Raw genomic sequence first — 13,821 nt, 5'->3', positions numbered from 1 at the left:
AAATGATGAAGATGCGCTGGAGCTGCAGTACTCAACCTTTTTAGATGTGTCTTTTCTCCAACACACCTGACTCAAAGAAACACACTGTCATCGATCTGTTTGTTGCATGGCTGTTGAATCTGGTCTGTGTTTGGGTCGTACTTCAGAAGTCCTGGGCGCTTCACTAAATACTATATTGGGAATATAAAGCTCGTCTCCTGTAGCGTCTGGTGGTTTTGATTTTTTTTTTTTTTTTTTTTTAATATACAACATCTCAGAGTTGTGGTCATGAGAAGTATGCGTGCCAAATCCTGTCAGCAGTAGGGAAACAGTGTTCTTTGAGCGAGCTGCAGCGAGGGGCTCGTCAACATGCTCAGCCAATCAGAGGCACCGACACTGGTCTCCATGTCCCCATTGTACAATTCCTGCACTTGTAGCCTGTGTTCAAACAGAACAAAACTCATTAAAAGTGTTCAGTGTTTCAAAACATTTGTGTTCATGTGATAAGATACAGTTTAACCGTCTTTTACAGTTGTTGTTCAGCAGTGTTTCCATTCTCTCTCCTTGTTGCTAATAGACTGGCTTGTGTGTTGTTTATGTCTCTGTGAACATTAATCAGTCATGCTGTGCTTCAAGGCGATGCAGATATGGCCGGTTGAGACCATTTTCACTCAGAGGTTTTTAAAAATATTGATTCCAGTTGTAAAAATAGCTCCGCCAACATCTGCTCCCTACTTAGACTTTTAAATCCCGATTCAATCAGCGATAGGCTGCATTTATAGCAGCCATTCGTTGATAGATAATGAGTGCAACATCTTAAACTGCGTAGTTCTCATCGTCCCCTATTGTTTTCTATCTTGGTGCGATCTGTGATGGGCTGCAATTCCTATAAATCACAGTGACGTTCAGATGGGAGCAGATGCAGGCTGAGTATCCATTAGACTCCGGACCAGTCAACCCTTTCTTATGGATCAGTTTTCAATCAAGTTTTATTCTCAACACATACAAATACAATGGAATTGATTAATATGTAGCGGTAATAACAAGTAAAGGTGAATAAACGTTTGACATTACCGAGTACAGGTGAGAAAGTGTCCTGCTGGAGTGTTATTGGCAAAAGCCGTTTCTGATTTACTGATGAACAATCTGGAAGATTTGGGGAAAAAAATGAAGAAAGAGAAAAGCTGTTTAGAAATTGATGCATATTTGAAATGAGTCTATGAATCATTTTGTTTTGATAGTTCCTCTCCACTGTCAGTTAAGAGCTGTGTGATGTTCCCCAGGCTGTCGGCTGTGTTTTTATTTATTTATTTATTTTAAAGCTGCTCGTTGACGTGTTTGAAACATCCACACTGTAAATTAAAATTGTAAAACAGATGTTCAGCAATCTCAGCTATCAAAACTCCTCTGGTAGATTCCGTTACAACCACAATCAAGACTATATAAGCTATAAGGGGTTTTCTCTGCAGAGCTTGTCCGCCTGTCTGTCTCTCTCTTTCTCTCAAACCCTTTGTAGTAATCTTGGTTCTGCTTTCTCTGCCTTCACCCTCTCCTGAGCCGCTCAGCTGGGATTGCCCAGTGCTTCTCAGTCTTTAGTAGGATAAAGAGATGCTCATGACTCATATCAGATGGATGTATCACACAGATGAAACATGATTATAAGGTTATAGATTTATTCAGCCTGATCGAGCAGATCACGTCTTTTCTGCTAACTTAAACACTATTTTCTTTAATCAGACAATGGTCCTTGTGCGTTCTGCTCACTGAGCTTTTAATTGTTCCAACTCGTCAAACGCAGGCACACCTAACGGCGGCAGACGAGGTGAGCAGCGGATCGGCTGCATCACTTTTAGCTGCTCCGATTTCGGTTCCCCGATGCCGTGATTGTTCTCTCACTGTTATGCTTCACAGAGACACATGAATAGTTGATATTACTTGCGCTCTCTGCGTTTCAGTATTATGTGAAAGAGGTTGACAGTGCGTAGTGACTTGGTGGCACATGCACTTTACATGAACCTCTGTCTTCATTGCCCCAAATCAGTTAAAAAAAAAAAAAAAAACAAAAGAAAGAAAGTCAGACTTGTTCGTGGAGCTTAGGCCATTTTTCTTCCACAGGCATTATGCCTGGAAGGAGTATTTAATACAGCCTGGGCCTCAATTAAAAGCCAGATGATGAAACTATGGATTTTTCCACTTGTATCTGTCAGTCAGGCTGCCTTGGCTGTGGCGACGCGCACACATGCAGCAGTAGCTTGTACTCCACTAGTCCTCCGCCGCTTTGTGCTGCTGATGCTGTACAATAGCAGAGACGCTCTGGAGAGGTCTACTCTCACGGGAGAAAGAGATTTCCACAACATCATTTCAATATGCAGCTGAAACCGAGTGGCGGACCGGGATGCATTCAGGTGTATAAATACTCAGATTATGTGTTGTTGTTTGGGGTTTTTTCCGCCTCCTGTGCGGGTTGTAGGCAGGATGAGACTAAAGACATGGCTGACAGGATTGCCTTTGAGGTGACTGAGAAAACGAGTCACATTCAGTGATATGAATGATTGTTTGCGTTCTCATAAGGGTTGAGTTTAAGCCCGGAGAAACCGACCAGAGCTTCATCACATCACCTCAATCGCATGTCTTCATAATCATACCTGGAGATATCCTACAATCAACTCTTAACACAGACGTTTTGAACATTCCAGTTTGAAGAGCTCACTTTTTTTTCTGAACTAAACTGCCTTAAAAAAACAAGTCTTGAGGCAAGTTGAAGCTTTACGGTGCCTTGCTTTCCTCTCACAACCTGTCAAAACGTATTTCTGCAGGAAAAATTGAGCCATCTTTTGTTCTTGGCATTAAAGTCAAACTGAGCACCAGTTCATCTCCTCTGAATGCTTTTAGAAATCGATTTGTCGTAGGAGATTTTTTTTTTTTTTTTTTGCTTTATAGTGTGTGCGTGCATGTGTGTCGACAGCTTATAGCTCATTTGTATAAATGACAGTCTAATTGTTTTCTTGTCAGAGAAACTGGTGTAGTTTAGAAGCAGACTGACCGTCAGTCTACAGTGCAAACTGTGAGTGTTATGATGGACAACACAGAAATCAGCAGGTAATTTTTAACGACAAAGGCATAGTAACATGACAAAAACCATCTGGAAAATGGCATGACTACCATTTTGGAGCCCTCTCTTCGTTGTAGAAATGAACTTTCAAGCCCAGTCTGTGGCCGTTTGTGACACCATGCTGTCACTGCTCGTCCTGGAACAGCAACGAAAACAGATCAATAAAGCATTTTGGAGAGGCTGAAGGTGAAACCGAACTACAGAGCAAATAAGAGACTTGAACAATAGTTTTTGAAAGTCAAGGGCAGCGGTCTGAGTGGAGAATGAATGGTGCTAATTGCCTTGCCTCTTGGCGATCGATCCAGTGGGTTTTAATGGTAACGTGTGGACATCAGGATGGATGACTCGGTCATCAGTCCATTTGTGCAGATCGCTGTTTCTCAGAAGATGAACTAAATTGAGATGAAATAAATGAAACTGAATGAAGACAAGAGAATGGAAAATATAAAAAAAAAAAAAAAGTCAGTGAATGAAATAAATATTAATTTCTGTATTTCAGACCCCAGAATCTCTGCCAAATTCTAACGTGCTTGATTGAAATGAACACAGTGATACATTAATGAGATATAACGAACACGTGCAGGAACTGATCTGTGGGCGCATCCTGTCATCTGGATTAACGCACAAATGATCCATGAAGCTTCTCAGTCTTCCATCAATCAGTACATCTACTTCTGTTCTTGAAGGCAACCGGCCTCAGGTGAAGCTCATTCCTGACCACAGATGTTAATGGATGTAGATACCAGGCAGACTTAAAGAAATGGGAAACTTCTACTTCAGGAAAGAACAAAACCCACAATGAGCAGATTCCTGAAAGGAGTCTGTTCAAACTGATCGTCTTTTTTAATGCCTACTGTGAAACATTTTAAAATACTTCCAGCAAGTTAAGTTGCCTTCAGTACAAGAATCGGACTCTCAGTTCATCAATTGTTCAACGAAACAACAGGATGCAGTGAGGTGTGTGTTAAAGTGCCTTTTGCTGACAGCGGTTAACTCCAAGTTGCTGCCGATGACGTGTGTGAGCAAACAGTTGATTGTGATTGGCCGTGCAACTTCAGATTTCTGAAGTGCGACAAAGTAAAGTCCAACAAACACCAAGAAAACAATTCAAAACAGAATAGTTGAATTATTGTGACGCTCTACTAGAATAGAGTTTTATGAGACAAGAAGCTGTTTTTCACTCCCACCAAGCCTGCAGTGAACTTCATAAAAGTCTGTTGTTCACGTTCTTTATTATGTTTTAAAATGCAACATAATGATTATCAGAGGATATCTGCTGTTCTCTATTTCTTCCTTCTTATTGCCATCTGATGTTGGTTTGCAGTGTTCAGGTTGAACCGTGTGTATGTGAGCTAGTTATTGTCCGTGTGTGGTGTGTCTAATGATGTTGTTTGTTGATTTGCAGGATGAATGGGGCTCGAGCGACTCATCCAGTCGGAGCAAGTCACACAGCTCCGACGACAAGGCTAATGGCGCGGAGGTTTTACCACCAGGTAGGAGACCTGACTGCCACTAACCCTTTATAGCTTCTCTGCCCAAATAATTGAACAGTGGCGAGGATAAAAGACATTTAAGAAGAGCGGTGTAATTCAAAGTAGCAGGCCCACAAAGGTCCCTAATTTTGATTGTATTCTTTTATCTACTCTAAGGCTAATATGATAATTCCTCCGCACCGTGACACTGCCATTTTTTCCTGTTAAACATTCATGTGCAGTCATGTTCCTGGAAACTTGTGGAGTTCCCCTTTCATCCCAGATATGTGGGCATGGTGACAACTACCAGCAGTGTGTTTAAAGTGTTGAAGCAATCTATCAAGTATCCATCTCTTGTCATATTTTGGGAGCAGGATATTTGACCAGGATGTCCCTCGGGCTCTGGAGGCTGTTCACTTCTTTTTATTGTTTGCAGTTGTGATTAAAGTGAAGAGAAAGGCACGATAAATACAGCCCAGCTGCAGAGCATGTGCGTGGCAGACGCTGAACGCCACAGTCATGTTTCCATGAAGTGTGTTCCCACATCATGTTCCAACAGCCCAGTCCATTTCCTCCTCAGAGTGCGGTTATACAGTGGCATCGTTTTCACTGCCAGCAGGACACGAACATCTTTAACCTTAACACATTCGATAATCACGTGCAGAGAGAAGACAATGCGGCACAGGTTGAAGAAGATCAGTCATTCGAAATAAATCAGGAAGCCATTTTAATCAAGCCTCAGACCAAGCTGTGTGTGTCCACCCAGAATCTGAGAGACATTGTTTCTTTTGGAGTGTCCAGCAGTGAGGAGAGCAGAGAGGAACAGGAGGAGCGTCTGAGCAGTGATTTCTCATTCAGCTCTCATCATGAGCCAGACTCAAAGCAGCGGCAGCCACCGCTGCCGCTGCCACCGCCGCCACCGCCGCCACCCCTCCCTTTACAAGCCTGTGACCTGCGAATGATGAATACACACTCTCTTATCTGATCCAGTGAAGGAAATGAAATCCAATTTGAATGTTGAAGCGAGGGCATCTCAACTTCAGGGTGACTTTATCCTCAATGCCACGTAATGACAACAAGCACAGCACAAACACAGGTCACAGGGAGGAGACGGGAGACGGGGAACAACGGCACAGGAGAGACCGCGGGAGAACAAGAGAGCCATAATAAATGATGAAACTCATGAATGAATGAAGCGGTGGATAATGAGGAGTTCCTTCTTTTAAAGTCTCAGCAGCTTATTTCTTAGATTTACTGCTTTAAACCAGTGAAGCAAACCTGAAAAACAAAACTCTACTTCAGATATATTCAAATGAACTTTTCCCAGCTGTGGGATTTATTTGATTACTGGCTTCGTATGGAAATTTAGTTGATTTAAAGCTGAAATCGTGCTGCTTCTAGGATGACGGGTGTCATTCTGCACTCTTACAGCCTGTCATGTAACCAGAACGACTTCAACAGAATCGTCTCAGGTCTTTATTGTAAGATATTCTTTTCCTTATCAGATGTTTTCAGATCTGTGATCATCGTCATAAATAAATACTAATTGAAGGTTATGCCGGTTTTTCCCTAAGTGATGAATTGTTGTGATGATTAGTGAGCCTGCTGTGTTAAGAAAACGTCAGATGAGGTTGAACTGGTTCTCAGATGTTCATTATGTGTCCCAGTGACAGCTGAAGGTGTGTTTTCATGTTGTTCACTCTTATTTCTGTTCATGTCATGTTTCCCAAACATCTCAGAGGAACGTCTTTGATTGTGGTACACAAAGGACAACACAAAGGACAGTGTATCCTCACATAGTTGTCATTTTCTGTCAATGCAATATATATGAAGACATTTTTTGGGGGTTATATACGTTCGCCCTACAAATGTTCACAGAGCTCCGGGTTAAAAAAGCTGCTTTGACCTCTCATTTGTTACTTTTTTTCTGCTATATCTCATGAACCCATACATTTAATTTGTGTTGCATTCCCTCATAACCACAACTTCATATTCAATACATCTGAGCAGACATCAAGATCATTTGCTGCTTTCCTGGTTGTCAGACTCTTTCAATTAGAAAGCATTGGTTCTGGTTTTCTGCTTGGTAAATATTTATTCGATTTATAATGAGGAAGGAGAGAAGACAAACGGAGCCAGTGTTTCCTCAAACCCACAATAGCATCTTTAGTTCACTGAGATCCTGCAAATTGAAAGCCTGTTTAAAGATTTATTGGTATTAATTGACTGTTATGTCTGGTTAGTTTTCACTGTTTTAGTATTTAAAGATTTGAGGACATGTGAGAATTTTGTCTTTTTATTTGCAAGGTCGTCAACCATGGAATATGGAATATGCAGCTATTGAGCTGATATTCATAAGTTTTAGCACATTTTACATTTTGAGTGCAGTATAAATGCCAATAATACAAATAGAATAGGCGTGTCTGCTGGAGAGTGATACTTTTTAGAATACAAGGATGGATCCATAGATACCACGATGATATTTTAAAATCCTGAAAATCCAGCATTCAAGCGAACACTGTCTGAGCATAACCCTGAAATTTGGGAATCAGGAAAGAATGAAGCCAAATCAAAGCGAAAAGTAGGTTTAAATGAGGCAAACGGTAGCAACAATAAACAAGGAGATGCTCGCACTGTCCTCTCAGTTGCTCCACGGTTCAGTTCAGAGGGAGGGAATGGTACCGTGCACACAGACCTCCTCCTGCCAGTAAAAATCACTTGGAGACATGACAGCATCAAGGGATTTCCAGAAAGCGTCACAACAAATAACCACAGCAGCCAGTCAGCAGCAGTGGGTTGAAACAGTGACGAGAAGGTCCAGACCGCTCTAATGGAAGCCAGCCGACCACAACACCCACCAGGATGGGTGCAGGGCACTAAAGCAACAACTAAACGCCCGTGGAGTCAGAGGATGGACCTGCCAGAAGTGCCTGAAAGTATTTGAAAATGAGAAATCGTGAAGAAAAAACAAACACACAAAAAAAAAAACGGTAAAATTTATCTCTTTTGTGTTTTGTTTTTTACAAAGTGGATGATTGAAGGAAATACCTTATTAAAAACTTGTACAGGCTGGGATGAAGACTCACAAAGTGAAGATGAACATTAATTCCTCTGTATTAAACACTTGCTGCCACGAAACGCGGAATATCACCAAGGACATCACACACTCTGACGCGCCGTCTCCAAGGCACTGTTGTATAGTCGCGAGCGGATCATCGCGAGCCGCAGCTAATTAACATGCCAGACACATTCACATGCTGTTGAGTGAGACACACACACACACACACACACACACACACACACACACACACACACACACACTGAGCCTCGTCAGGCTCCGTTTCTCTCTCTCTCTCTGTTTGTCTATCTCTGCCTGTCATGCTCGCTCTCATCTGTGCTCAGAGATGCTGTAATCTCACGCCGCCATATGCTTAACACAAGTGATTAACATAGCAGCTGCACCCATCTAATTAGCTGCATTATTATTGGTGTGTCTCTGTCTCAGTAGTCAGTGATAAACTGTGAAATTAAACAAGACAACTTTCTGTGTTTAGTGCGCAGTGATCGCACTAATCTCCTCCCAGAGACTCGACGTCCACGCAGCAAGTGTGTTGAGTTGATAATGTATCGCCGACTCTTTTAATTTCTACCGATCAATTAAATCCAACTCATATTTTAGGCACACAAAATGAACAAATTTAAATGTTTTTTTGTTCTTCATCTCACTGCATGATAAGTTTGTTTTGTGTTTCCTTGATTTGCCAGCGTTGTCTTGCCCCGTCTTCTAAATTCTGCTCTGCATATTTTCGCATACAAGCAGCATAAATTTCATGTCGGCTTGCCTCGGTGCCATGTTGCCGCCTCGTCGAGCAGCAGCTTGAAGCAGCCAGGTTTCCTTCCTGTCAGTCGCGGAGGCTTCTTGCATCAGCCGGGCTGCTGCCTACATTTCATATTCCCACTGATGTGTAATCCCATTCACTCCTCACACATTTTTAGCCTTTTGTGAAGGTTTCAATATCATTTATTGATGGTGGCTTTTACAGGCTGCGCTGTGTTTGTTTAACAATACTCGACCAGGAAGTCACATTTACAAAACATCTCTGAAAACAAAGCAAAGATTTGCCGTGTGTTTTTGAGCTCTTGGGAGGTTTTCTGTACGTATATCACTTGTGTTTTTGTCTTTTAAACTTGCTGGATTTTTGTGTCGTTTCCTCTTAACAAGACATACAAGGTTTTACTCCTTCCATCCTGTTTGCTGTGTGTCATTCGTGTCTGTGCCGTGTGTGTCCAGGTAAGGTGCGCTGGCAGGACTTTGACCAGGACCTGTATGTTGGAGCCACGGTGGTCCGGCCAGGCCAGGACCCGTACGCCAGGAACAAGTTCAACCAGGTGGAGAGCGACAAGCTGCGCATGGACCGAGCTGTGCCTGATACAAGACACGATCAGTATGTCACTGAAACACACAAGACACACTAAAAGGCCGTCCCGCTTAGCCTTTCTGCTGTGCGTGTTGATTGGTGAGCTCGTGTGGATGCAAGCGTTCCTGTGTCGTCTGTCTGCTCGACTAATTGGTGCCGCACTGGATAAGATCTCCAGGGAGCTCCCTCCATTGTGGTCTATCAGATGAAACAAGGAAGCAGCAATGCAGCAGACGCACTGTGCGCTGCCTGTGCCGGAGGTGGAGACGTGCCGCTGCTAATGACTGCTGATTGTTTCTGCTTGTTAAATGGATGAGGAGGCAAAAATAGATTGCGACGCGACGTCAATCAGAATAACATTATCTGTCAGTAAACTGTTATTTTGCCCATTTTAATCCTGGACTGGCTTTATGAGTGGCTGTGCGTCGGTGTAACGCCGTCTGAAGCCTTCACTGACGGTGCTTCATTGAGCGGTGAATGGCTCTTGTCACATGTCAAAGCTCCTGTTCGCTGCCGTTCGTCTCTTCTCGCTGCACAGTTTGCAGAAATACCTCAAAATACCTCGAAATAAATTTGTGTGAGTTGTGTCCCTACATTGAGGGCCGCAGACAAACAGCAGGCGGCCGTGAGGTTGATTTACAACTTGTCAATGTTACAACCTCAGACGCCTTTTTTTTCCCCTACCTTTGTTTGGCTATAAAACACGTCCTCTGCTTGGTCTCTGCACACAAAGAACTCTTCATCTTATGTCAATACGGCAGCAATGACCAGGATTTCTAAAGGTTTCTTGATCTAACCATGTCTCACCCCGTACATATTATATAATGATTCTGAGCTGTGAAATTTCACCAAGTAAAATGGACAGGGCTTTCAATGATCTCTCTTTATTGTTTCTTCATGTAAGTATTTAAAATAATATCCAGAAGTCCCATAAAATTGTTATTTCTCTGCAACAAAAAAAAAGGTGGTGTTTTAATCTGTGGTGTTGCTGTGGCGTACATTGCAATATATTTTTAAACAAATCTCGGACGCACTGTTTAATTCAGGCAGTGGTTATTCTGTCGAGACCCAGACTGAGATTCAAAGACTATTTTTAAAAAGGGAGTCATTTGGCTTCCCTGATATATCGACGTAACAGTTGGAGCCATTAGCCTACTAAAAGAGCAGGACTGCGTCTCCTATTGATCTGCTGTCGATGTGTCACACACAGTATTCAGCACTGCTGCTTGGAAAAGTGCTCCCAAAAAAAGGGGGAAAAAAAATCCTGTTTTTAATCCTAACAGGAGCAACAGAACAGACTCGTCAAAAGCTAAATTAATACATATTTGGGTTGGATGGATCCGCCATAATGCTTCAGCAGTATCTGCATATCACTCTTTTCCTAACCCTTTGTCAGGTTTTAGTGTATTTATCAGCATGTTGGACTGTCAATAATTGAAATTTTCTTTTCTTAGTCGCTGCTCTTCACTCCTTTAGTGTCTTTTATCTCAAGTTCCTCAAGTTTAATCAGAAGCAGAATTTGTCTTTTTTGGACTCGCACGCACTGATGCACACACAATCTCATGGGATTTTTATCCTGCAGGCTGCAAACTGCAGCCGTCAATCCCAGCGTCACCAGAGCATTACTGCGTGTGTTTGCATTAGTGCGTGTGTGTGTGTGTCTACAGACCTTTTCATGCGTTTGTGTGTGTAACCCATTGTCATTGTGATCTGAATCCTATTTGTTGTGTTGATGGATTCAGAGTCTGTTTCGAGAGAGGTTGCAATTCAGCTACATGCATTTGTGTGTCGGGGTGTTTTTCTACATGTGTGTGAACATTCCTACACTGCCATTTTGCATTTTTTCCCACTAATTTGTGTGATTTCTGTGTGATTGTGCAGCTGTAGACATAAACAGTGGAAGTCGGACCTGCCGGCGTCGAGCGTCGTCATCACGTTCCACAATGAAGCTCGCTCCGCTTTGCTGCGCACTGTGGTCAGGTAGGTGACCGCTGTGTGTGCTGATCTGATTTTACAAGCTTGATAATACTTTCAGTTGATTTCAAAATTTTCTCCAAATTCCCTCCCTTCCTCTATTCAGTGTCCTCAAGAAAAGTCCTCCTCATTTAGTCAAGGAGATCATTCTGGTTGACGACTACAGCGATAACCGTGAGTGCTAAGCACACATACTGCGCACATTTATTGGTGTCGGTGTACAAACATAGATGAAATTCGCTGGTTTGTTTGTCTGTGTGCCTTCCAGCTGAGGATGGAGCGCTGCTGGGGAAGATTGAGAAAGTGCGCGTGTTGAGAAATGACCGCAGAGAAGGTAGATAGCAGAAAGCTTCAACGATACACCTGTTAGACGCAACATGCAGAGCAAATAAAGCTGTTCTTTTTTTTCCCCCATTGAGCCATTGAGGTGCTAAATATATATATTTATATTGTTTTTGTTGTGTCTTACTTAAATCAGGGCTGATGCGTTCAAGGGTTCGTGGTGCAGATGCTGCCACAGCACCAGTGCTCACCTTCCTGGACTCCCACTGTGAATGTAATGACCACTGGCTGGAGCCGCTGCTGGAAAGAGTGGCTGAGGTACACACACACACACACACACACACACACACACACACACACACACACACACACACACACACGCTGTCACAGCTGTGGCTTACATCATTTTTTTTGCCAGTCTTAGGTTTGTTCGCATCTCAGTACTGGACCCCGTTTAGCAGGATCATATTAAAGCACACAGCAGGCACAGTCTCACCCTGCTTGGCTTGTCTTGTCTTGTCAGCACTCGGACCAAAGGTTCAAAACAATTCAGATAAAAACCCAGAGGCATCACTCCGCTCCTCACGGAGTGAGTTGATTTCAGAGTCAATCGGCTTCAGGTATGTTTTTGGATTGTGGGGGGAAACCCACATGCTCACAGGGAGAATGTGCAAACTGAAATTCCAGTCTGACCGAAAATCTCACTGTGAGATGAGAGCGCTTACCACTACACCACTGTTTCACCATTTCAGATGGGACTGAATGAATTCTTAAAATAAATTGTGCATTTTACTTCTTGGTCGATGTTTTGGGGCGATCGCGGTCAGGTTTTCATTCCGACAGTTTTCATTCATCAAAGTAAAACTGTTTAAACCTCGGCTGAATTCCTCTGTGAATAAAGTCTTGAAGTGTTTCAGAGAGAACTTGAAAGAACATTTTGATTGACTGTAATCTTAATGGAAAGTGGGACACGTAGTGTAAAATCGAGGTTGTTTTTTAAATATTCATCTGATACAACTGGAAATAGATTTGTGCTTTTGATCCTCCCGAACGCGATGTTTAGTCGTTCCCAAGCTGATAAACGCCGGGAGCCAAATCTAAAGCATTTTGCTGTCAGAGTAATTGACTTAGTGTTTTATTGCTTTAGCTGCTCCTCTCAATAATAAATCAATAGCAAAAAAGGGAGAAGAAGGAGAAAGAAAATCCAGTTTTTGTGTGTGAAACATCGTCTGGCATATCAATGTTAAGTCAAAATAAATAAAGTCTGCTCGTACCTGTGGGTTTATTTCTGTTGTAGTCATTAAGCTCATTATTTCTGAACAGCTTTGAGGTGTTGCTTTTGTGGGGAACAGGGAAGGAAAAACCCACGACTCTATTGAGCCTGACAAATATCGCATTAAAGCCAAACGACCTAAAAGTATGAGTCATTACTTTTGATGGGAGTATTTACTCCGGCTCTGAAATGCTACAACCATGGTCAAATGCTTGAGGTCGTTTGGAGTAAATATTTATTTTTTTGGCAAAGTTTCATGCTTTTATTTACCCATTCATCTGTAGCCAAAAAGGAAATATTTTATGACTGGTTGTTTATTCTATTCTTCCTTTGCAGGATAAGACCAGAGTCGTTTCTCCCATCATCGACGTCATCAACATGGACAACTTTCAATACGTGGGAGCCTCGGCCGATCTGAAAGGAGGTAAAAAGCACAAACGCATGCATACGATCTGCCGCGACGCCATATGCAAAGCATTTCAGGAAATTAGTGTATGCTGTCATCCTCCCAGCAGCTGCTCGGTGTCAGCTGCAGTGCTCTATAAACTCTATTTATTTTTCCTCACACTCGAATCGAACACGTCTGCCAAGTTCTGTAACCAGCGTGTTTAGTTTCGCGACGTAATTCACTTCAGTTCAATTTTGTTTACATGGTCTTCCCACAGCGCTAAACATATGATGCTCAAGACCTGGCAATTTAAAGAAAAGGAAGGAAAAAAAGGCAGTTTCTTCACGAAGACAGAAAAAGAAAAGTCCCATTGATGAGGAAGAAACCTCAAAACAGAGCCAGACTAGGAGATGGCAGCAATCTTTTTTTATTTATCTTTTTAAGCGGCAATACAGTAGAGGACAACAAGGATATCACATATATTTTCTGCCTGATGGGCGGCACTCTGTTGAGAATGATACAAACTGGACAGAAACACTTCTCCAATTGTCCTTAAGACTTTCTGCATTGTGTATATGAAGACCATCCCGGCTCTAAAATTAAATGTTGAGTTAAATTATTAGTATGAAAAAACCTACTGTCACTAAAGTCTGATGTAAACTTTAGTTTATTTTAACCTTTGTGTTTCCATTCTGCTGTCAGTATAAGGACTTTGCATGGCTTCTTCTGCCAAACATGAATTCCTGACTGTTTCTGTCTCAAACATTTAATAAAGACAGTCAAAGCAGAGAAATAGAGCTCTGTGAACATTTACATTACGAGTATGGTGGTGGCCACGGCGTCCACGGTTCGACTGCCCAGTCTCAGACAGGATTGCATTTCACATATTGTTACTGTGACTTTATGTGTACAATCAAAAATAC

The 13,821-nt window shown here is 42.3% G+C and overlaps 1 protein-coding gene across 1 annotated transcript in view; it reads left to right on the top strand.

Moving 5' to 3' along the window:
- galnt2 (UDP-N-acetyl-alpha-D-galactosamine:polypeptide N-acetylgalactosaminyltransferase 2) overlaps window positions 1-13,821 on the top strand; it is a 57,121-nt gene that overhangs the window by 29,998 nt on the left and 13,302 nt on the right. Inside the window, exons 2-8 of the mRNA XM_030090029.1 lie at window positions 4,497-4,584; window positions 8,855-9,008; window positions 10,863-10,961; window positions 11,062-11,129; window positions 11,224-11,289; window positions 11,434-11,555; window positions 12,847-12,934. Coding sequence (XP_029945889.1) covers window positions 4,497-4,584; window positions 8,855-9,008; window positions 10,863-10,961; window positions 11,062-11,129; window positions 11,224-11,289; window positions 11,434-11,555; window positions 12,847-12,934 — 685 coding nt within the window. The remainder of the gene's footprint in view (window positions 1-4,496; window positions 4,585-8,854; window positions 9,009-10,862; window positions 10,962-11,061; window positions 11,130-11,223; window positions 11,290-11,433; window positions 11,556-12,846; window positions 12,935-13,821) is intronic.

This window comes from Salarias fasciatus, chromosome 1 (genome assembly GCF_902148845.1).
Source record: "Salarias fasciatus chromosome 1, fSalaFa1.1, whole genome shotgun sequence".
Taxonomy (NCBI): domain Eukaryota; kingdom Metazoa; phylum Chordata; class Actinopteri; order Blenniiformes; family Blenniidae; genus Salarias; species Salarias fasciatus.
This window is presented reverse-complemented; position numbering and strand designations above follow the sequence as displayed.